This window comes from Canis lupus, chromosome 17, assembly GCF_003254725.2.
Source record: "Canis lupus dingo isolate Sandy chromosome 17, ASM325472v2, whole genome shotgun sequence".
In the NCBI taxonomy this organism is placed as follows: Eukaryota; Metazoa; Chordata; class Mammalia; order Carnivora; family Canidae; genus Canis; species Canis lupus.
Genome location: NC_064259.1, coordinates 60764218 through 60787817, shown reverse-complemented (window position 1 = coordinate 60787817; position 23600 = coordinate 60764218). Strand labels below are relative to the sequence as shown.

At 52.0% G+C, this 23600-nt stretch overlaps 2 protein-coding genes across 2 annotated transcripts; both read left to right on the top strand.

Moving 5' to 3' along the window:
- Window positions 1-268: 268 nt before the first annotated feature.
- On the top strand, window positions 269-8659 carry THEM5 (thioesterase superfamily member 5). The gene is made up of 6 exons (XM_025452964.3): window positions 269-549; window positions 2224-2425; window positions 4029-4167; window positions 7877-7987; window positions 8083-8207; window positions 8502-8659. The coding sequence occupies exons 1-6, from the start codon at window positions 427-429 to the stop codon at window positions 8543-8545; spliced, it is 744 nt and encodes a 247-aa protein (XP_025308749.1). The 5' UTR covers window positions 269-426; the 3' UTR covers window positions 8546-8659.
- A 9894-nt stretch (window positions 8660-18553) lies between these two features.
- C2CD4D (C2 calcium dependent domain containing 4D) lies at window positions 18554-21850 on the top strand. Its single transcript, XM_025454828.3, has 2 exons — window positions 18554-19381; window positions 19658-21850. Exons 1-2 carry the CDS (start codon window positions 18569-18571, stop codon window positions 19856-19858), a joined length of 1014 nt encoding a protein of 337 aa, XP_025310613.1. The 5' UTR covers window positions 18554-18568; the 3' UTR covers window positions 19859-21850.
- The last annotated feature ends 1750 nt before the right edge of the window (window positions 21851-23600 follow it).

Sequence of the window (23600 nt, the reverse complement as noted above, 5' to 3'; positions counted from 1 at the left end):
TTACCTTTCTGGGAACTTTCTTGGATTGCCCCCCAAACACTCCAGGGAAGCTCTCTAAGGCTCTGTGTACCATGTGCTATTTCTTTATGTGCTTTTTTTTTTTTAACAAATATTTCTTTTCTGGACTCAGGCCAGTTCTGTTGAGCATTCATGCCCAAGCAGCATCTGCTCCTCCCCAAGTGCTGGGTGGGGCTTGGGATCAGCTAAACGCCCCAAGCATCTGTGGGTATTGTGTCAAACCAGCCCAGCCTTGCCTAATCATTTGCAGAGGCCACTTGCTGCTGAAAGCTTTGTGACAGAAAGGGAGAGAGGCTTGTGCGAGCAGTATCTGTACCAGCAGCACCAAAGTCCATCCAGAAAGCACCCAACTTTGCTACTTTCTCAAGAGTCTGCCAGCAGTCCTGCCAGCCCTAACCTAACTCAGCCATGATAAGGAGAGGTTTCCAGGCGGCAGTAAGGCTTGGCCAGCACAGAGCCCTTTTTGGTGGTCCCCAGGTCCTGCCCAGACTCAACCTCACCTCAGCATTCGGATCCTCCACGGACTCTCTGGTGAGTAAATTCCCAGCTCAGCTAGGGAGGCAGCCCTTCTCTTGGGGGCCTAGGGCATAAGGAGCACCCCAAAATTTCTCTTCCCAGATGATGGCTGGTGCAAGTGGGCAGTGTGTTGGGGGGGCTATTTGATTTGCCAAAGGGAAGGTGCTCTTGAGACACCAAGTAGCCCAGATCAAGTAGCTCTTTGCTGGCTTAGCTGGTAGAGCATGTGACTCTTGATTTCAGGGTCGTGAGTTCAAACCCCATGTTGGGGGTAGAGAGGAAAGAAGGAAGGAAGGAAGGAAGGAAGGAAGGAAGGAAGGAAGGAAGGAAGGAAGGAAGGAAGGAAGGAAGGAAGGAAAGAAAGAAAGAAAGAAAGAAAGAAAGAAAGGAAGAAAGAAAGAAAGAAAGAAAAAAAGAAAGAAAGAAAGAAAGAAAGAAAGAAAGAAAGAAAGAAAGAAAGGAAGGAAGGAAGAAGAGAAAAGAAAAGAGTGATGCCTGGGTAGCTCAGTGGTTGGGCGTCTGTGATCCCAGGATCCTGGGATCAAGTCCTGCATCGGGCTCTCCACAGGGAGCCTGCTTCTCCCTCTGCGTATGTCTCTGTGTCTCTCATGGATAAATAAATAAAAAATCAGAGAGAAAGAAAGAAAGAAAGAAAGAAAGAAGAAAGAAAGAAAGAAGAAAGAAGAAAGAAAGAAGAAAGAAAGAAGAAAGAAGAAAGAAAGAAAGAAAGAAAGAAAGAAAAAGAAAAAGAGAAACCAAGGAGCCCAGATCCAAAACTAAGAGCATGAGGACACTCTCTTCCTGGTCTGAGTCATGTGTGGCCACCAACAATGGGTCACCTTCCTCCTGTGGAACTCAGACCATGCCCCTGAGTTGGGGCATTTCCAGACGGAGGACACTGTGTGTAGTCTGGCAAGCAACCAACCCACTCCCACAGTTGTGATGGGTCCGTGAATGTTTGATGCCACAGAGGGCTTACTGTGTTCCACAGATAGTATCACACGTCTGTGGGCGCCCAAAACATGTTTCAAGGGAGCACCGTGCCCAGGCAGCCCCAAGCTGTAGGCAGAGCTGGCACAGGCCCTGAGGTGAGGGGTGCAACAATGGTTCTCAACAACCGGTTGCATTCCCAAGGGAAGCCAGTGTTTCAGAAGGCTCAAGTGCCTGACCATCAGCTCTCATACTCACAAGCTTGGCAACCTCAGTTTCCCCATCTGTACAGTGGGGCTTAGATTAGCAGTTCACAGCCTCAAAGAACAGCTCACAAGTTTTTAAACAGAACAGTTGTTTTCAGTTTTGTTTTTTAAGATTTTATTTATTTATTCATGAGAGGCCCAGAGAGAGAGAGGCAGGATCATGATGTGAGCTAAAGGCAGACGCTCAACCACTGAGCTGCCCAGGTGTCCCAAAGAGGACAGTTGTTAAGACACACCACAGAGCAGTATGCCTCTACTTGTCAGTCCTGGTTCCCTTTTTTCCTTCCTTTGCACTTTAGCGTCCCCTTGCCAGTCACCCACAGGTGTCCCCAGACCCTGTGCAGGGAAGATGGGCCGCTTCCCATCAGTCAACACTGGTGGAGGGCTTGAGGAGCCAGAACCCCAGGAGCAGAGCACCTGGGGGTCCCGCTGCCCAAGCAGCAGATGCCAGCCCCCAGGAAGCTGTTCAGTCTCTCTAATTTTTCCTGTCCAGGTCTCAAGATTCTGTCCAGAGAAGACAGATTTGAAGGACTATGCCCTTCCCAATGCCAGCTGGTGTCCAGACATGCTGGACCTATACCAGGAATTTCTAGAGAAGACCAAGACTGATGGCTGGATCAAACTGCCCTCCTTCAAGTCCAACAGGGACCACATCCAGGGGCTCAAGCTCCCATCTGGGTTAGCAGTTGCCTCTGGTAAGGCCCAGCCCGGGGGGCCTCTGAGCACACCTGCTCCCCAGCCTACGGGGTGGGTTCAGCCGGCGCCTCTCCCTGTGCTCGGGACCCTCAGGAAGGAGCTCCGCAAGCGCCCTTCGGGTTCCCGGCTGGAAGTTCTTGCTGTGTCTGACCCAGCTCAGACGCTGCAGTCCCAGGCAGGTAGACGAGAAGAGCAGACTAGCTAGCCCCTCTGACCTCCAGCTCCCCTCCTCCTGTCCAAGAGGACACAACCTAGTGGCCGCCTTTGCTCCCAGCCCACAGCAGTGCCCTGACCGCAGCCTGTCAGCCTCCTGCCCTCTGCCTTCTCCCTGCTGCTCTTCCTCTTCTGTCAAGCCCAGTCCTAAGTAGTCCTCCTCTCCACCCAGTAGAGGCCCTGGGACCCCTCCCCCACCGCAGTCCTCGGCACACCCGTCCCTGCTCTACGGGGCCCATAGCTAGTCTCCCCAAACACCCACCAGATCAGATAGATAGAACTTTCCACCATCATCTTTCTTTGTGTGTGTGTATGTGTGTGTGTGTGTCCCTGTTTTCTTGTCTCTCTCATTCATCTATGAGGTTTTCCCCCCACTAATGAATGGGTGGTACAGGAGGCAGATGACCTTTGGGTATATGCCACAAACAGCAGGGTCATCAAAATAATTTTTTTCCCAAAGAATTTGGTATCCATCAAAAAAGGATATAGTTGCTGTAGTAGTTGTCTTTGGGGGAAAATCAGAACTTTGGTGGACTTTTCTGCACTTATTTTACTGTTTAGTCTGTTTTTCTTAAGATTTTATTTATTTATTTGACACAAGCAGAGGGAGAGCGAGACAGGCTCCCCACTGAGCAGGGAGCCCAACGCAGGGCTCAATTCCAGGACCAGGACAATAACCCGAGCTGAAGGCAGATGCTTAACCAACTGAGCCACCCAGGAAGATTTTATTTTATTTTATTTTATTTTATTTTATTTTATTTTTTATTTATTTATGATAGTCACACAGAGAGAGAGAGAGGCAGAGACACAGGCAGAGGGAGAAGCAGGCTCCATGCACCGGGAGCCCGACGTGGGATTCGATCCCGGGTCTCCAGGATCGCGCCCTGGGCCAAAGGCAGGCGTCAAATCGCTGAGCCACCCAGGGATCCCGGAAGATTTTATTTTTAAGTCATCTCTGCACCCAACGTGGGACTCAAACTCATGACCCTGAGACCAAGAGTCACACGCTCCACTGACTGAGCCAGCCAGGCTCCCCTATTTTACTTGTTTAGTACTGCTGTTATTTTGAATTATATGTGCATTATGTGTTATATAATGTTTAAAGTCTGTTATAGTCTCCATCTGGCCATGATCCTATCTCTACCCCTCAGCCAGAGAACTTCCTGTCTCTCCCTTCAGACCAAGGGCTCCTTAAGGATAGGACTATGTCTCTACTCTCAGACTGAACGCTCCCTGAGGACCCAGGGCCAAACCTGGGTGTCCTCTACTTCTCTCCTGGATCCCATGCCAGGCTCTGCCCATGATGCTGAATGACAGGCCCTGCCTCCCACGGGGCCCCATGCACTCACACTCCCTTCTCCAGCTGCACCACTGCCCATCTCTCCACAGACAAAAGTGACTGGCGCATCTTCACCAGGTGCATCCAAGTGGAAGGACAAGGCTACGAGTATGTCATTTTTTTCCACCCATCCGAGAAGAAGTCCATCTGTCTTTTCCAACCTGGCCCCTACCTGGAGGGGGCCCCCGGGTAAGCTACCAGCAGGGCCTGGGTGGTTGTCCTTGGCCACTTCCTGGGCTTGGCTCAGCTAATGGATTGGCCACACACCAGGCCCTGGAGTCTGTACCTCTCCTGAAGTAGCTGAGTAGGGGCGGTAGGCACTGGGCTTCTGTCTCGACACCAGGCCTGGAAGGGCCTTCTCAATCCTGTCCAGTCCCCATTGTGCAGATGAGAGCCTCCTTACGGGGGTCTGAAACTTTTCCAATGAGAGGTGGTCTTAGAGGCCACTTTGAGAAAATGTTGTAAGCTTGGAAGAGGACAAGATCTGGAGCCAGGCTTTCAGTCCTGTACTGCCTCACTGGCCCTGGAACCCTAAACAAGCAGCTTAACCTCTGAACTTTAGCTTTCCTACCTGAATCCTGGGGCAATGATATTCACCTGCCAGAATGACTGAAAGATACAATATTCTGGGTCTATGTGAATGTACTCACAAATCGACTGGCACAATATAGCTATCAACACTTCATGTTTCACCCATGGGCAAACTGAGGTTCATAGAGGTAAGGTAGCCCCATAGCATAGGCAACCAAGTCAGATCTGGTCTCTAATCCAGGATCTGGGACTCCAAGGCCATTGATCTCTCCATTATGCTCTGCTGCCTTCAAACCTGGGAGAGGCCCAGGAAGGAACTCACACTGTACAAACTGCACAAGGGAAATCAAGCTGGCCTTGAGCCTCCTGCCCAGGGCCACTGGGCCACCAAGTCCATGGCTCTCTGCCTTCTCCTCCATCCCTATTCCTTCTTTAGGCGGTCACTGGAGGCTGTTGGTGTTGCTGGAGTTCCTACAAAGGAGAAAGAAGTGTAGGCAGCTGCTTGAAGGTCCCAAGGCCTGGGAGGGACCCAGCTGCAGTGAAATTCAGAGATATTAAGAGATGTCAGCACTGCCACAGGCAGTGGATTCAGACCACAGCCCTTGATCACCCTGTCCATCCCAAAGGCGTCCTCTGTGAGGACACTGATTTTCCCAGTGATGCATGAAGACCCTAGGGGACTAGTCAGAGCCCTACGCAGCTCAGGGATCCCCTCCCCTCCGAAGAGGCAAACCCCAGAAGGCAGGGGTGGGGGCGAAGTGTAGCTGATTTTTATTTAGGGGCTCATGGAGGTGGGGCAGGAGAGGCAGAGGAGGACCATCCAACATTGAAGCCAGTGGGTTGAGGGGTTCAGAGAAGAGATTAACGCTGAATAGAAATAAAAAATAGAAATAAAAAATAGAAATAAAAATAGAAATAAAAAAAATACACAGTCTATCTACTGTGTAGGGAAAAAACAGTTCTCCCCTACTATATCTTTTTCTACTATGTGTCTCCTTTACTACTCACATGGGACACTTTACTTCTGATAGTTCTCATCACCAAATGGGTGGACACACACCAGGCAATTCTGTGTGTCCTACAGTTTAACTCCATTCTGACACCATCTGGCCGCAGACAGGATCAAATCCCACAGGGTAAGGGCTCAGTCCACAAGGCTGCCGCCTGCTACTGCAGATGCCAATAACAAATAGCGGGTCCTCGGTTTCCCACAACTTTTGTCTGATTTGGCCATGTCGGGAAGCAAGAATTTCTTGGCCCCTTCAAAAGTCCTTCCAGCTGGACTAGGAATCAAATTGACATGAAACAGATTAACAGGAGAAAATCAAATTTAATAGTGTACATACAGGAAATCCACACAGATACGGAAATTCCAAAGACAGGCAAAATGAAGGATATATGTCAGCCTGAGCTAAGGAGCAGAGTGCAGGGGTCTGGGACTTCAGGGGGAAGGAGCACCCTTCACAGGGCAATAACAGCAGATGCTTGTTCATTAGATGCTTGCCCCGCCATACTGATGGTTCACCCAGGCCAAATGTAGCTCTGCTAATAAACTCTGTTCTGGGAAAGACCCCCAATTTCAATTCTTCTGCATAGTTAAAGGAGGGGCAAAAGTTTCTCTTGAGCCCACAGGGTCTTGATTGCCTTCAGCTCAAAAGAATATTTATGCCAAAGTGGCCCATCTTGGGGCAACTTGCCTTGGCTCCTACAGTTACAAATCAGAGGTCCCTGCAGCCCCTTCCTCATGTTCAATTACTTTGCTAAAGAGGCTTATAGAACTCAAGGAAACATTTTTTTTTTTAATTAAAGATAAAGTACACAGAAGAGGCCAGATGACAACATCCATAAGGCGAGGTCTGGGAGTGTCCCCAGCACACCCAAGAGCTCTGTCCCTGTGGAGTTAGAGTGTATCACCCTCCCACTGAGCCTGCGTTCACCAGCCTGGAAGCTCTCTGAACCCTATACCACTGGGATTGTATGGAGGCTTCCTCACGCAGGCATGACCCGTCATATACTCCATTTCCAGCCCTTCTCCCTTCCCTAGAGGCTTCTAATCATGGTTTGGTCTTTCTAGGGACAAGCCCATCCAGCAACCAACTAGGAGCCCACCCAGAGTCACCTCAGTAGAACAAGACCCTCCCATCACCCAGGAAATTATGAGGGTTTCAACAGCCCTGTGCTGAATGTGGGGCAGAGACCAATTTATCTTTTCTGTCTTGTCACAAGTAACCGCCCAGTCCCTAGGCAATGAGAAGGGAGAGGTTGCTGGCTGGCCAAGAGCTATCCTACAGAATCCACACGCTTGCCTATGGACTCCTATCTGGCCAATGAGGATAACCAGGGAAGAGCAGGTTTGGGGTTCTCTGACACCCCTCTTTCAAGCAATGTGGAGGTGTACAGGGGTTTTGTAAACATTACCTCCTATAATCTGATGAAATAGGATAAGATTTTATTCACGCTTTATAGTAGAAAAACTTAAGCTCAGAGAAGTTTAGCGACTCAGCGGCTCAACACCTTAGCAACTTGCTCAAGATCAAACAGGGAGTGAGAGGTGGAGCAGCCGGGTGGAACCCAGTGGGTGTGGTTCCATGGCCCCCGGCTGTTTCTCCTCCCAGTGGTGGGAACAGGAGGGTAAGCCACCCTAGCAGGGTGGGCAGCTGGCTTGGTGCATGGAGAATAGTGCTTTTGAAGATCAGAACCTTGAATCTGCATTCTGGGCATGGGCGCCCTTCTATTTTCCCCAACTTAACCAACAGTGGAGCGGCTTTCGCATGAAGGTCAGTTTACACAAGTGAAGATGAGAATTTGACTCACTTTAAGTAAAGCAGGTGTTTGCAGCATCCTGCTGAAGGGGCACTTGGCTTTCTGCAGGCGGTGCTGCTCAGGAGGCTGTCCTGTTGGCACAGTAGAGGGCATGAGTTAGCTTCACATTTACCTGCCTGGAAATGCCAGCTCGGCCCCAGACTGGCTATAGTGCTGGGGAGGTGGGAGCTGGCCGAAGCCGTGCCTCGGAGCCCAAGCCAAAGAGGACACGGGCTTATCCATCCCTGTTGAGGACACTTGTCCAAATGATGGCAACTGCTGCCAGCAGTTAGGTGATGAATCAGAAAAATGTTTTTCTATTACCTTTATCAGAAAAAAAGAAAACACATTTTCCTGGTGAAACAAAATAATTGTGTCAGGGGTTGCTAACACTGCTGAAGCGACATGGGAGAAAAGGTAGAGCGACCTTGAGCAGTTTGATCAGCTGAGATCCTGCTCTGCTTCCTTTCCGGGCCCACAGAGAGGTAGAGGCCGGGTCGGGGTGGGGAGGGGGTGGTGCGGCAGAGAGGCTTGCAGCCCTGGCCTCGCTCCTGCCTCACCCCAGGTTTGCACATGGAGGCTCCCTGGCTACCATGATGGACGAGACTTTTTCTAAAACTGCTTACCTGGCCGGAGAGGGGCTGTTCACGGTGAGCCTCAACATCAGGTTCAAGAAGTAAGTCTGAAGAGGAGGACGGGGGGATGGAGTGCGGAAGGGACAGCAGCCAGGGGCTCGGGTGAGGGATGGGCTGATCCACCTGCTCTTTCCAGCTTGATCCCAGTGGGCTCTCTGGCTGTACTGAACGTCCATGTGGAAAAGATCGAGGACCAGAAGCTTTACATGTCCTGCATCGCCCAGAGCAGGGACCAGCAGACGGTCTATGCCAAGTGCTCAGGTACAGAGGTTCTCAGCCTCAGCCCCAGACTGTGTCCTCTGTCCCACCATCACCCTCAGGACAAATGGAAGGAAGAATGCTGAGGGTGCAGTCCCAAGCTGGGATCCAGCTTTTCAGAGTGGGATTGGGCATCTGCTATAGACTCCGATAAAGCAAGGGAGAACCTGGCTAGGATTTTTTCCTACGTGTGAGTGGCACAACCTGTACCGCAAAGACAGGATCCTAGGTAACAGGATGCAGATGCTCAGAGCACCTCATCTGGGTCCTGCCATTCAGTTTGCCTTTCTCCCACAGGTATCTTCCTTCAGCTGCAGCTAGAAGAGGAATCACCCCAGTAACAGTCACTCTGCCTTCCTGCTGTCTGCTGTGCCTGCTTGGGACCCACTACAGAGCAGGGAGGGGTCCCCAAGAACTGACTGGTGACATAAAGAAGGTGCTTTTCTCTGAATAAATATAGACTCGTGGCCTCATTCTTAGGCTCAGAGCCTTCTGCGGTGGGAAATTAGAATCCTGCCAACACCTCCCACACCCCCACTTTCCCATTCAGCACCAGGAGATTTCCTGAGCACCCACAGACACCAGGCCCTGGGGGAGGTGCCAAGCACACAGTGAGGGAGGACAGGGCCCCTGGTCCTGCAACACACCATTGCAGGCCAGTAGCACAGGGCCCCTTCAGCTCCTCTGCCACCCCACCCTGGCTCCCACTAGGTGGGCAGTGCAGACACAAAGGAAGGAGGGCTCAATTTCACTCTATGAAAGAGATTGCAGGAAGATTATCTAGAGGAAGCAATGCTTCCAGTCTCAAAAGTTGGGTGCTGTTTACCAGGCAGGGAAGGGAGGGGAGGACTGTTTAAGCAGAGGGAACAGTTAAGAGTGAAGGAACTGAGGACTAAAAGGTCAAGTGACTTTGGAGAAGAACAAAGTTTTGAGTAGCATAAGAGTTTAAGGAAGGAGAAGTGGGCAGGGCTGGAGCAGACCTCAGAAGTTTTCCTAAACCCTACTGATGGAGCTTAAACTTTGTCTTGAAGGCAAGAGGAAGCCTTTAAAGGGTTTAGCCTGGTGTGTGCGTATGGAGGGGGTGATTAAAGCTTTATTTCTTAAATGTATTTATTTATTATTATTTATTTATTTATTATTTTAAATATTTTATTTATTTATTCATGAGAGACACAGAGAGAGAGAGAGGCAGAGACATAGGCAGAGGGAGAAGCAGGCTCCCAGGTAGCCTAATGCAGAACTCAATCCCAGGATCCAGGATCACACCCTGAGCTGAAGGCTCAACCACTGAATCATGCAGGCATCCCATAAAGTTTTATTTTTTAGAAAGATGACTCTGGTGGCAGTAAAGGAAGGGTGAGCAAGCCTGTAGGTGGGAACACTGGTTAGTAGATCCCTGCACAGCCCCCAGATAGAGATAAGAAGGACCTGACCTGGGCCAAAGCTTTGAAGATGAAAGAGAAGTTGGAAAACATTACAAACAAAATTGTGTGGGACTTTGTCACTAATTATACATAGTGGATTTGTGAAGAGTCACCCAGGATAACTCCATGTTTCCAGCTTAGGAATCACAGGTGGCATTCCTGGGAGTAGAGAGGACCAGTTTTGAGGCAGGGATAGAAAATGAGCTCAATTTCCCACCCACCGAGCTTGAGGCACCTGTGGTACTTTTCCCACATGGTGAGCACCAGCAGGAACCTGGGCTTTGTAATGTGGAGCTCAAGACCGATGAACAGCCGACTTGGTTTGTAAGTCATCAGTATAAAAACTGACACTGGGAGTGAAGTATACAGAGTGTAAGGCAGGGAAGGGGGAAAAAATGAGGAACACGGAAGGGATCAAAGATCTCTCAGTCACACTAAGGCTTCAAGTTGGGGCAAAGGACCAAAAAGCCACCAGAGGACAAGGATAGGACAGGAGAGACTGTTCTGGAGGCAAGGCCATCAGGGGGGAGAATAGTCCGGGGGACGGGCAACAGTTGGCTTAGGCCCCTGTTCAGTAGAATACACTGACCAGGTACATGTGGACTGAGGCATGTAGGAGGCCCAGCTGCTGGTGGAAAATAGGAGTCCAGAGTATACTGGCCCGGGGTGAGGGGAAGGCATGAGCCAGCTGGCAAGACTACAGACAATGGCTGATAAGTCAGGCCAGGAAATGACAGTAAAGTAGAAAAAGAGAACATGGCCAGCACACATTTCTAAGGAATGTCTGACATGGTCTGACATGAAGGAGAACACAGAATGGAGGAGGCAATTGTCATCCAGAAGAAGCCAGAATGTTCTCTGAGCCTGCAGAGGAGAGAAGTGGGAAACTGAGCAGCTTCCTCAGGAATAGGCAGGATTCCATCAAGACTAAGTGGGGGCAGGCGATACCCAGGAAGAGGTCAAGGACTCGAGAAGTTTTACCAAAGAATAAGAACTCCAGGGGAGCATATCACAAAGGATTTTATTAGTATGTGTGGTAAAGCCAAATACTGAAACAGGTAAATCTTCACATCGCCGGAGTGTAACCCATACCTTACACAGAATGGACATAATGTCGAGTTGTTGGTGTTTAGGAGTCATTCAAAAATCTGGCTGACAAAAGTTCTGCCATCTTTAACACATGACTTCCAAAGTCAAATGTTGACATCCAGTTGCCAGATGAGAGAAGAGAGAATCACAAGGGAGGTGTTTGGGGGCCAAGCCGCAAAGTATTGCCATTGACCAGAACTCAGTCAGGAGGCCCCTCCCTAAAGAACAAAGGGAGGTTGGTTGGAAGATATGGTCTAACTACATGTTGCAGAAGAAAGGGAAAAGGGCTTGGTGACTAGCTGGCAACCACTGTCTCAGGTTGAGAGAAGGATGGGCAGAGGAAAGAAGAGTCTACTTCCCTTATCCTGGGAAGTGAAGAATTCAAGTTCAGGCCTAAGCTGAGGTTCCAGCATATGAGGCTCCCATCCTGGCGCTTCTAACAGAAACAGGCACAGGTGGAAATCTACTGTGGTAGGAAGCTCTCTGGCAAGACCCCATAGCAGGGCTGGGGGTGTCAGGCTTGACTGGGTAAGGCCAGAGGGCAGGCAGGGATATTGGTAAGGGAAGTAAGGTTCTCAGCTCCTGGAACACTTCTCTAGGCTCTAGGGCTTTGATAAATGCTTCTCTCCAGGAGGTCAAGTATTACAGCTTTCTGGGCAGAAACAGGGAGAGTTGCTGCCTCCACACTTAAAAAAAATCATCTGGAATGCAACTACTACAAAGGCAGATGGAGTGGCATCCAACTGGCCATCCAGACACTTGTGGCAGCTTATTCTGCTTAAAGCAGAGGACATGTTTTCTCCAGGTGCCTAGTCAAGTGCCAAGAGAGCCAAAGAGTGAATAAGGCAATTAAGAACAACCAGTTTGGGTGGCTCAGCGGTTTAGCGCTGCCTTCAGCCTAGGGCCTGATCCTGGAGACCCGGGATCGAGTCCCATGACAGGCTCCCTGCATGGAGCCTGCTTCTCCCTCTGCCTGTGTCTCTGCCTCTCTCTCTGTCTCTCATGGATAAATAAACAAAGTCTTTAAATAAAATAAAAAGAGAGCTCTTAAAAAAAAAAAAAAAAAAAAAGAACAACCAGTTCAAGAAGGCAGGAAACATTGGTGGCTCATACCAGCTCTTAAAGAAAGGGCCCCTAAGGCCTTCCTGGAACTGCAAAGCTAAGTCATTCATCAAAGGCCTTAGATAAGGAGCCAGAGCTGTAAGACACAATAGATCACCAACTCCATCATCTGCCAGCACCCATGGTGAGCATTGGTAGCAAACTATGCTACGTGAGGCCACTGCTCAGGCCATGGGACAGATAGCTTAGCGAGACCCAAAAGCCCAGGGAGTCTTGTAGCAGTTGCCTGCCAATTGGAGGAAAGTCCTGTCCCCTGCCTGCCTTTTCATCAGGCTTGAACCCAGATGAGTTCTGTTATGCCCAGTCCTCCAGGTGTCCCTCTACAATGGCACCAGCAGGGAAAAAGAGATTGGGGCGTCATGTGTGATGTTCTCCAGGAGTGGCAGTGATGGAGCTGGAAGAGGTGAGGAGACAGCACTCTGGGCCTCATTCAAGGGAACAGTTCTGCTCAAATCCTCTAGGGTTTGACCCCTTGGATCTGCGCCCAAAGACCTCTACAGTTCAATAAAACAACGATGTTCTTTGAGCTAGAAGATCTGGCTCCTAGCTTCAACTCTGCTACTGTTTTAGCACATCATTTCTTTCTGGGTCTGTTCCTGCTCTATAAACACGAAAGGATAGGTGAGGTAACCTCTAAGTTCCTCCCAGGTCTGATATCTTACTATTCTCATTAAGTCAGCTTTTGGTGGGACGCCTGGGTGGCTCAGCAGTTGAGCGTCTGCCCTTGGCTCAGGGTGTGATCCTGGTCCCGGGATCGAGTCCCAAGTCGGGCTCCCTGCATGGAGCCTACTTCTCCCTCTGCCTATGTCTCTACCTCTCTCTCTTTCTCTGTGTCTCTTATGAATGAATGAATGAATGAATGAATGAATAAATAAATAAATAAATAAATAAATAAATAAATAAATAAATAAAATCTTTTTTAAAAAAAGACAGCTTTTGGCTACTCAGTGTGCCATTCATTTGCTTGTTGGCTTTCAGATCGCCACTCCTCCCCTACTCTGCCTTAGATTGCACAGGGCTAGCACCTACAGCCTATATTTCCCAGGCTCCTCTGTCACCCATCTTCGAGAGGCTCTAGTGGCAGATCAGAAGGTGGGAAGTAGCAAGAAGGGTAGTTCTCCCCGTCTCTCCTTTGAAAGGCAATTCAAGTAGTGGCTGTGTCTCCCCAGTTCCAGGTCCTGCTAGATGGTCCTCACCAACCTATCTGCCTTTTTAGCTCTTGCAACACCCTTATAACAAGTTCCCTGTGTTAAACTCCCTCTGTTGAACTGCCCAGCAGGTGCTATTTTCCTCACCAGATCCTGACTGATGCAGCCAGGTTCTGGATTATCTATAATCATTCTCAGGTCCACTGATGTACCACCCAGGTCATGTGCACTCTTGTATGTGCCCTTGATTTTATCCATGAAGAGAAGGAAATGGAAGGAGAGAAGGAGCCAGAAAGTGAACTGTCAATGATTGAGCATAATCCTAAACCAAATCTCTGCCCATTTTCCCCCTGCATCTGTACCACTGAGCACAGCTGGAAAAAAATCTCCCAACTATGCCATTCGGTCTCTGCATAAAGTCATGGCTGCTGTCCTAAAGGCAAGCCTGCAATACTGCCTGCGATACTGCCAGCAGTCACCTTGCATTTCCCTAGAGCATTCACTCCCCTGTCCTCCTGGGTGACTGTTCCTTTCCTGGTCCTCTCTACTCAAACCCCAGTGTCGCCTCCTCCTCCATCCATCATCACTCTCAGCTGGTGACCTTGCAGCCTGTTCCAGAAGCATTCAGAGGGAACAAGTTCCCACCACCCACTCCTCCACCTTCTCCCTTCTCTTCAGTAACTGGGTGAACTGTCCACACAGCAGGCGAAGGACAACCCTCAGATTGATTTCTCATGATCAAAACCTATTTCTTCATGCCTACCCGGGCTGCCCTATCTCTGTCATTTAAAAATTTCTCTCTTGGGTGCAGCCCCGGTGGCCCAGCGGTTTAGCACCACCTTCGATGGAGTCCCACATCCGGCTCCTTGCAGGGAGCCTGCTTCTCCCTCTGCCTGTGTCTCTGCCTCTCTCTCTGTGTGTCTGCCATGAATAAATAAATAAAATCTTTTAAAAAATAAATTAAAAAATTAAAATAAAATACAAATTTCTCTCTTGGGGGGTCTGGGTGGCTCAGTTGGTTAAGCGTCTGCCTTTAGCCCAGGTCATGATCCCTGGGTCCTAGGATTGAACCCTGCATCCATTGGGGTCTCTGCTCAGTGGGGAGTCTGCTTCTCCCTCTGCCTCTGACCTTCCCCCCTGCTCATGTTCTCTCTCTCTCTTTCTCTCAAATGAATTAGAATTCTCTTTTGATTCCACTTCCCACCCTGGCCACTACCCCACCTCCCCCTGCTCTTTCAGCACATTCTTCAAGGGAGATTTTTGGTTTTGGTTTTGTTTTTTGTTCTCTCTTCCCCCTAACCTTCTTTCTGCAGCCCACTTCAACCAGGCTTCTGTTCCCACCACTGTGTCAAAACTGCTCTTTGAAAAGTCCCCAAAGACTGTGCATTGCTAAATCCAATGATCAATTCTCAGTCCTCAGCTTACCGGATCTTGCCACAGCATCTGGCACAGCTGGTTCTCCTCTTCTCCCCTCTAAATGTTGGCATGCCCAGGCCCAGGATACTTACTCTTTTCTACCTACACTTCAAGTCTCATGGCTTTCAATTCCATCTTCATTTCTCTTGTCTCTAGGTACCCACACTTGGTCCAGTCTGGACCTCTCCTCTGAGGTCCAGGTTCATATATGCAACCACTTACTCAGTATCTCCATTTAGATGTCTGGCAGGCATCTCAAACGGCACAGATACAAAACTGAGCTCCTAATCATTCCTCTTCTCAGCACACGGTAACTCCATTCTTCCAGTTGCTTGGGCCAAAAACCTTGGATCGTTCTTTCCCTCTTGATGAGGATGGATGGATCCATTTATTGACTTAATCCTCAGAACAGATCTAGAAACTGACTACTACAACCCTGATCTGGCCCCAATCATTTTGTACAAAGATTACTTCAATAGTTTCCTCTCTGGTTTCTCTAATTATGCCCTTGGCCCCTTCATTGTTCTTAACATAGTGACCAGAGCAACTCTTTTAATACATGACAAGTCATGGCACTCCTCAGCTCAAGTAAAAGCTAAAATTGTCACAGTGGCTACAAGCCCCAACAGCATCTGGCCCTATTATCCCTCTGACTCCATCTCCTCCTCACTCATTCTGTTCTAGCTATGCTGGCCACTTTGCCTCCTTGAACACTCCAGGCATGCTTCTGCCTGAGTGCCTCTCACTGAGGAGTCCTTCTGCCTGGAATGCTTTTGCCTCAGAAAATCTTCCTCTCTCCATGTCCTTCCTGAAATATTCCCTTCTCAAGATGGCCATCCCTGACCACCCCATTTAAAATTGAGTGCTCCTCTCTGATCCTCCCCTGCTTTATTTTCTTCCCAACACTGATTTCCTTCTCACAAACCGTGCTTTTCTTTCTTTCTTTTTTTCTTTCTTTCTTTCTTTTTTCTTTCTTTTTTTTCTTGTCTATTATCTTTCTCCCTTTGCTAAAGTATCCACTTCACCTGGCTTGGCGATGTATGTTTTCTCATTGCTATGTCCTCGAGTCCAGCACATGCTTGGCACATAGCAGGTAGTTAGTAACTGAATGAATGAAGAAAGCCATGGAATCAAACTCCGCTGAATCATACCCTATCTCTGGACTTCTTATTATAGAAGCCAAAAATGTCTTGTCAAATCAAACTGAGTTGAGGTTTCTGTTTAGCGGAAGTGAGCTGAACTGTTGCCCATGTTATCTCACTTAAGCCTCATACCAATTCTGAGAGTTAGATATGTCCCTCTTCCAGATAAGAAAGGTGAACCCCTGAGAGATTAATTTCTGTTCCAGAGATCACACAAGCTAGTAAATCACAGACCCGAGATCCTCAACCCCTCCGACTGATGCCAAAGCCATGAGTTCTCGGCTGTAGCACTCCACACAGACCATCATCCCCAGAAAGGACACCCGGGCTGAGCTGAGTCAGGAGCCACAGGATCAGAGGACTGCAGGTCACCAGGGATCTCCACAAAAGAAACATTTGCCCTTTCAAGTATCAGATATTGAAATAACCATCTTGTTTCTTGCATCTTGTTGCTGTTGTTTGCACGCTTATTGTCTGTCTCTCCTCTCAGCCAGCTCCCCATTCTATGTATCCCTAGTACCTAGCACAGTGGATGGATGAATAAATTGATCCAAGTATGATTCTGCTTAATGTCATTAATTCATTTAACAAATCCAGACTGAGCACCTGCCTGTGCCAAGCACTGTCCTTATGATGCTTACAGTCTAGTAAGACATTAAGTAAATAGTCACATACAAAAATCAGAGAGGAAAATAAAGAAAACCTGTGACCAAGGCCAGAAAAGTATGGTGTGCTGTGACAGCATACAACAGAAGCCCCTAATTTAGATGGGAGGCTATCAGTGAGGCCTCCAGATCTGAAGGATGAAAGAGGGGAGTTGTCCCAGGAGAGGAAACAGTTTCTGCAAAGATCCTAAGCGGGGAATGAGCCGGGTGCTTTGAGAGACTGAGGGGTGGTGGGTACTGTTGAGGCTCTTGTCTTGCAAGTGGTGGCCTGTGCCTCCTAGGATCTGCCTGCAGGGAAGAGGAGGAGAGGCCCCCTCCCCGTTTATAGTTTAATACCCTTCTGCCAAAGACAGGGAGCACAGGCAGGCTTGTGCTTGACCCACTGATAGAACAGCTCTGTTTGCAGCATCTCTATGTCCAGAAATCTGGATCCTGGTCACTTTTCTTTGGGCCAGTGTAGTTCAGAGAACTAGTCACTGCAAGTCACTCTGTCGAAGAGCTATTTTATTTTATTTATTTATTTATTTATTTATTTATTTATTTATTTATTTATTTATTATAGTCACCGAGAGAGAGAAAGAGGCAGAGACACAGGCAGAGGGAGAAGCAGGCTCCATGCACCGGGAGCCCGATATGGGATTCGATCCTGGGTCTCCAGGATCATGCCCTGGGCCAAAGGCAGGCGCTAAACCGCTGCGCCACCCAGGGATCCCCTATTTTTTTTAAAAGATTTTATTTATTTGAGAGAGTGAGCGAGTGAGAGAGAACAAACAAGAGGAGCAGCAGAGGGAGAGGGAGAAGCACACTCCCTGCTGAGCAGGGAGACAGATGTGGGGCTCCATCCCAGGACCCTGGGATCATGACCTGAGCTGAAGGCAGGCGTTTAACAGACTGAGCCACTCAGGTGCATTGGGATGTCTCCAGAACAAGGCGATGGGGGCCAAAGCAGGAGTCCAGCAAGGAGGGCTTTGTAGAATATGCAGGCTGTGTGACCATGGCTAGGGTGGGACCAGAACAGCACAGAGGGGTGGAGGCCACTGCCCACTGATGACATCCTCCTTCTTCCGTTGTAGCCCTCCCAGGAGGCCAGGACCTAGGGCTAGCTTGCTGCTAGAAACCTGGAGGAAGGAGTTAAGAAGGCCAGGCTGATGAGCTGGAGACAGAGCTCTGTTTATCCAGGAAAAGAGGTCATACTAGGCACGGGAGGCCCCTGCCAGCTCCTCCCAGAAGGACTGGGCTGGGGGAGCAAGCTGGAAAGGAAGCTGCTCCCCTGTGGGCTCCGGAACACCCGCGGCCTCCGGGAGGCGGTGAAGCACAGGTGAGGCCTGCGCTCCGGGAGTCCATTCGATCCGCCCGTCGTGGGCTCGGACTCCCAGGCCCGCTGGCATAAGGTTGCGGCCCCGCGGGTGGGGCGCCGGGGTGCGGCGGCGGCGGCTGCGGAGCCTCCAGGAGCCGGCCCTGGGGGTGGCCGAGAATCAATGCCGCCTTTGTGCTCAGTGGTTTCCCAGGGAGAGGAGTGGAGAGAGGGAGTGGCGGCCCAACGGCCTGTCCTGTCCGCCCTGCGGACTCCGCAAGCGGCGGCAGGGCGGGGAGGCTGGGGCAGGCCAACCGGGGTTTGAGCTGGAGGGTAGTCTCTGACCCCCGAGAGGTGCGTCTCCTTGGACTGGCCCTGGGTGCTCGCAGGACCTCAGCCAGGTGTGCAGCGAGTGTGCTTCTGGCCTGGAGCTGCTCAGAAAGGAGAGGGAGGAGTGGGAGCGGACAGGTGGGGCAAGGGCCAAAGGATGGCTCGGTCTGCAGAGGCTTGCTCTAGGCTGCCGCTGTGGCTGCGGGGAAGACAGGCCCAGGGGCACCCGCGGGACCTTGGGAGAGAGTCTGAGTTGGAGATGGGGGAGGGAGGAGAAGATGAGCCTCCTGAGGGTCTCCCGGTCTCTTCAGGGGAGCGGGATGTAGCAGCAGGGGTGGGGCTCTCAGTCACTGTTTGTGACCTACAGATCTTTTGATAATTCGAGAATGTTCCTCCATTCTCCTAATAGTGGCCTAGAGTTCCAGGGGGTGTGTTGGGCCTTCTCACTCTTTAGTGAGTGGGCATCTTTGGCACTGATGGCAGGGTCTGAGATCTCGGGTGTCTACGGCCTGCACCTGAAAACGTGCCTGTCCCGTGCCCACCTCCGTTTCTCCGCAGACCCCCCGTTTTTCCCCCTCTGTTGGGGGCGCGTGCACCGCGGAGGGCCAGCGCCAGCCCACCTCCCCGGCCTCTCGTGTGCTCCGCAGGCCTCCCCAGGAACGCTGAACCTGCGCCCTCTCGGCCCGGCACTCGCAGCCCCGCCCCGCCGCCCCGCCGCCCCGCCGCCCCGCCGCATGTGGCTCTTGGAGAAGGCCGGCTACAGGCCGGGGCCGCCGGGGCCTCCCGCGCCGCGATGGGCGCCGTGCAGCCTGCTCCCTGCGCGCCGAGCCCCGGCGCCGCCCGCCCGCGCCTGTCCCAACGTCCTCACCCCCGACCGCATCCCGCGGTTCTGCATCCCGCCCCGGCTCCCGGACGCCGGCGGTGCCGAGCCCCCGGCCGGGCGCAGCCTCCCCGCGGCCTGCTCGCTGCCGCACCTGGCGGGCCGCGAGGGCTGCCCCTTCCTGCCCGAGAGCCCGCACACGCGCCGGCGCGAGTCGCTGTTCCACCCGCCGCCGCCGCGCCCCGCCCCCGCCGCCGCCAACGCCGCCAACGCCGCCGCCAACGCCGCGCTCCCGCGGCTGCACGTGTCCGCCCCGGACCTGCGCCTCTGCCGCGCCCCGTCGCCCGAGCCGTGGCAGCCGCGCTCCCCGGGCGGGCCGCCGCTCTTCCACCCCGACGTCCTGTGCGGCCCGCTGCGGCCCGCCAAGGACAACGTGCTGCGCCTGGGGCCCCGCGGCGGGCAGCTGCGGCTCTCGGCCGAGTACCAGGCCGGGCCCGGGCGGCTGCGCCTGCGCCTGGTGAGCGCCGAGGGCCTGCCCAGGTCGCGGGCCGGGCCCGGCGGCGGCGGCGGCGGCTGCTGCGTGGTGCTGCGGCTGCGGCCGCGAGGCAGGCCCCGGGGCCAGCGGAGCCGCGTGGTCGGCTGCAGCGCCAACCCCATCTTCAACGAAGACTTCTTCTTCGACGGGCTGGGCCCGCCCGACCTGGCCTCCCGCAGCCTGCGGGCCAAGGTGCTGCACCGGGGCGCGGGCCTCCGCAGGGACGTGCTGCTGGGGGAGTGCGAGACGCCCCTGGCGGCCCTGCTGCCGGCCCTGGGGGGCGGGGGCGGGGGCGGGGGCGGGGGCGGCGCCTAGGTCCGGGGCGCGCAGGCGGCCGCTGTCTCAGCCCGGAGCCTGGAGACGGACGCCGGCTCTGCCCCCAGGAGGGCTCCTCCGGGAGTTGGGTCCCTTCCTTTCAGCTGCCCGGCCCGTATTTATTTTTGCTAATAAAACGTCTCTCCTGGGCAGGCTGGCTCCTCTTGTGGGCGCCCCACACCCAGATCTGCAGCCCACTTTCTGCCCACTGGCCTGACTACACCAGGGATGGAAGCCGCTCATCCCTGGTACCTGCTGCATGGGAGCGGCTCTCTAGCGCTGGTTCTCAGACTCGCACGGGCATTAGAACACTCGGCACCAGCAAGCCTGTACCCCATCCCCAAGAGCTGCTGAAGCTCCTTTAATAGGTCGGGGGTTCTGGGGACCCGGATCGAGTCCCACGTCGGCTCCCGCCATGGAGCCTGCTTCTCCCTCCTCCTGTGTCTCTGCCTCTCTCTCTCTCTCTCTCTCTCTCTCTCTGTCTATCATGAATAAATAAATAAATAAATCTTTTAAAAAAAATAGGTCGGGGGTAGGTAGGTCCTAGGGCTTGGTCTCAAAGGGCCTCCAACCCTTCAGGGAGCTCTCTAATCACTGAGTCACTCCAGAAAAAGCTCAGTGACTGAAACCAACTTCCACCTCCCTCCGGGGATGGGGGTGGGGGGATGTCCTTGGGGCTTCACAGTGAAAATCAGCAGTCCCCTGCTCATCCACCTCCCCACTTGTACCCACATCTCTCCTGAGGACAGATGAAATGTCTGTGTCTTGAAAGTGAGTCAGGAGATGTCAGCTCACGATGCTGAGTTGGGTGTCCTCTCTGTGCTACTCTCATGGGTGAAGCTGCAGCCAATACTCAGAGCAGCATTTGAAGACCAAATGATAGAGATAAAATGTCCCAGGGATTGAGGTGGGAGACGTCCTGAGTGTGAGAGTTGTTCTCATCAATGCCTGAAAAAGGCTGCCCCAGTGAGGAGGAGGAGGGTGGCAAAGGAGATGGATAAATGTACGTCAGGATGCGTTCACCTCCTACCTGAAGGTCCCTGATGTCAGTAGTGATCTTCTTCTCTCTCCCTCTCCACCTTCTTCAGAGTTGGTTCCTGTTGGCTCAGACCAGGCTTAGAGAACGGAAGGAGAGAGAGAGAGAGGGAAGGACGGAGGGAGGGAGTGAGGGAAGGACGGAGTAGGGGGAGAGAGGAGGAGGAAAGCCCTGCGTGGGCCAGCCCAACTTCTTTCCCCCTCTCGCTTGGGCCCTTTCTTAGTTTCCATGGTGCCCTGAACCAGGGATGAGCCTGCTGGATCCTGATAAACCCCAACAGGTGTAATGTAACACAACATACACTTACTTCCCTGTTCAGATGGCTGGGATGCCTTCTCCCTCCCCTGATTGGGTACCCCCACCAGCCACCCCAGCCCAGGGCCAGGGCAACCTTGCTCCAGGTGTCCACCAGGTGGTAGCATTGACCAAACAATAATAAGTGCTGACAACTACAAGGATTAGCGCCCAGCAATTTGTCAACTTCTTCTTCCCAGCAACTCCCAGGAGGGCTAAGTACTATTGTTATCCAATGTGATGTTGCATTTCATTCCTATAGTGAGGAGTGATGCTAAGATTCGAACCCAGAGGGTCTAGCTCCAGAGTCTGGGCTTCTTTTTTTTAGATTTTATTTATTGACTTGAGAGAGAGACAGAGACACAGACAGAGGGAGAAGCAGGCTCCCTGTGCTCCCTGTGGGGAGCCAGATGCAGGACTCAATGCCAGGACCCCGGGGTCATGACCTGAGCCAAGGCAGATGCTCAACCACTGAGCCACCCAGGAGTCCCCAGAGTCTGGGCTCTTAATCTCCTCACTATAATATCCCTAAATGCCAGCTGCCACCTCTCAACCAGGTCAGTCTGGAAGGGGTCTCCTCCTTGCCTAGGATGACAGCGCTGCCATTTTTTCAGTCTGTGAAATCACCCATGGTTCTAGCCCTGTCCTCAATACTATCCTTCTACTTCAGCCCAAATCCCCCCTTGCCCCCGTCACAACCTGGGGTGAGTAACTGGATCTCATGCCTATTCGAAAGTCCCTGGAAAGAAATGTAGAGGTCATTTAACTTTCATTCATGCATTCCCTACACAAGGTAGGGAGGCCCCACTGAGGTGCCAGGCAGTGATCAAAACAGACACAGGGGGATGCCTGGGTTGCTCAGTGGTTTGGCGCCTGCCTTTGGCCCAGGGCATGATCTTGGAGTCCAAGGATCAAGTCCCATGTCGGGCTCCCCACAGGGAGCCTGCTTCTCCCTCTGCCTGTGTCTCTGCCTCTTTCTCTCTGTGTGTCTCTCATGAATAAAAAAAAAAAAAAAAAAACAACAAAAAAAAAAAAAAACAGACACAGGGATCAGAGAAGTTACAAAATAAGTAATTAAAATGTGTTAAAAAAAAGTTATTTGGTAATATGTTGTAGAGAAAAAGAAAGCAGGGAGCGGCATAAGAAAGGGGAGTCAGATAAAGAGAAGGGAAGACTATAGGAATGGAAAGAGGGAGGGATGAACCAAAACATCCTTTTCAACCACAGGACTTTGTACCCCGGTCCCATACCTTACTTGGATTATCCCAGTAATCATCACCATCGCTCCAGAAGCTTGGTACCATTATTCCCATTTTACTGAGAGCTAGATCAGAGAGGTTAAGGAAACCTGCCTGGGAATGGCCTGGCTCCCCTGGATCCCCCACCCCACCCTGCTACTCCCAGGTAGGAATTCAAAGAGCAGTTTACTCAGTTCACAGCTGGGAGCTGTCCCCATGCAATGGAGGCCACAGTGTCCCAGTCCTGGAGGAACTTCCTGGCCAGCTAAGGCCAGGTAGTGCCCCAGGACAGATGAGGTCCTGGGAACCCATCCCGTGTGCACACTGCTATTCACAAGGCCTGCACAAGACCTGTTCACAGGACAGTTTCTAGTGTCCCCTTTGCACTGATGTGGTCACTGAAGACTAAGAAATAGTAGGCTGTGTTCTTATCCAAGTCTTTTGCTCCAAAAATCAGAGCTGCTGCCTTTCAGCACTCCTTGCTGCGTCCAAGCCTAAGTGACAGGTGAGTGGTATGGGCAGGGTCACTATGGCAAGTTCAGGGCCAGGAGCTGGGGTCAAACTCCTACTGTTCCCTCCACCCACAGTGGCCTTTGTGACAGGAAGGGGGAGGGGTAGAGGCTGGGAGAGCTACATATGTTACAGAGCCTCCCTTGTGTTAATGGTTGAGGGAGGAGGAGGTACAGCCCCGTCCCTGGGTCACTCCCGTGGCTCAGATCTCCTCAGGCATGGACCTCCTAGAAAGGACCCAAGAAAAGTTGTCCTAATCATTGCATCAGGCTTCCTAGAGGGGGTGGCCCTTGAAGGATGGGGCTGGGGCAGTATGTGGCATGCAGCTGCCCAAGCCCCACATACTTTCCACCTTCACACCACCAGGCCCTCCCTGGAAGTGCAGGCTTACACCGAGCTTTAAGTGGTTTCTGTGGTTTAAGGGGTGGGGAGGAAGGGAAAACAAGTTGGTGACTGCTCCCCAGTTCCAAGCCACCACTACCACCCTCTCTCCCTCCAGGCTGCTTGCCCCTGCATAGAGATTCCCCAGTCTGATAAGGGAACTTGGGCACATGGGGGGTGAAATGATTGTCTGATTCCTCTTCCTTGCCTAAGAATAGTAAGAATGAACTTGAGGAGGAAAAAAATCACTGCCCCACTTTGAAAGGACTGATTCTTCCAGAAAAGGGGCCGTGATTGGAGCAGGAGCGAGGAAGATTAGGTATGAGGGGGGGACTTCCCAAAAGGATGACCATGGCACCTTCTGGCCCTAGGGAGAAAGAATCCCAGACACCCATGCTTGGGATGGGGAAGGGGTAGAGACCCAAGAATGTCCAGGAGGCATGTGATTTGGTGAGGCCCAGAGGCCAGGGCCCTGTCTTCCAAAGCCCCCGTCACTTCCTCCTTGCCCTGCACAGTGGCACAATGACTTGGCTGGGAGAGGCGGCCCTACCTGTGGTGTCTGGTGGGGGGGCGGGGGTGGCAGGACTGGCTGGCGCGGTGCGCCTACACTCCGTGCCCACCACTAGGAGGTCAGAAA

Bases quoted from the DNA above. Each gene is read 5' to 3' on its own strand.
- THEM5 (XM_025452964.3), top strand. From the start codon at position 427: ATGATAAGGAGAGGTTTCCAGGCGGCAGTAAGGCTTGGCCAGCACAGA. The intron at 2,426-4,028 runs GTAAGGCCCAGC...ATCTCTCCACAG, and splicing joins TGGGTTAGCAGTTGCCTCTG to ACAAAAGTGACTGGCGCATC. The intron at 8,208-8,501 runs GTACAGAGGTTC...TTTCTCCCACAG, and splicing joins GGTCTATGCCAAGTGCTCAG to GTATCTTCCTTCAGCTGCAG.
- C2CD4D (XM_025454828.3), top strand. From the start codon at position 18,569: ATGTGGCTCTTGGAGAAGGCCGGCTACAGGCCGGGGCCGCCGGGGCCT. The intron at 19,382-19,657 runs GTGCTGCACCGG...TCTCCTGGGCAG, and splicing joins CCCGCAGCCTGCGGGCCAAG to GCTGGCTCCTCTTGTGGGCG.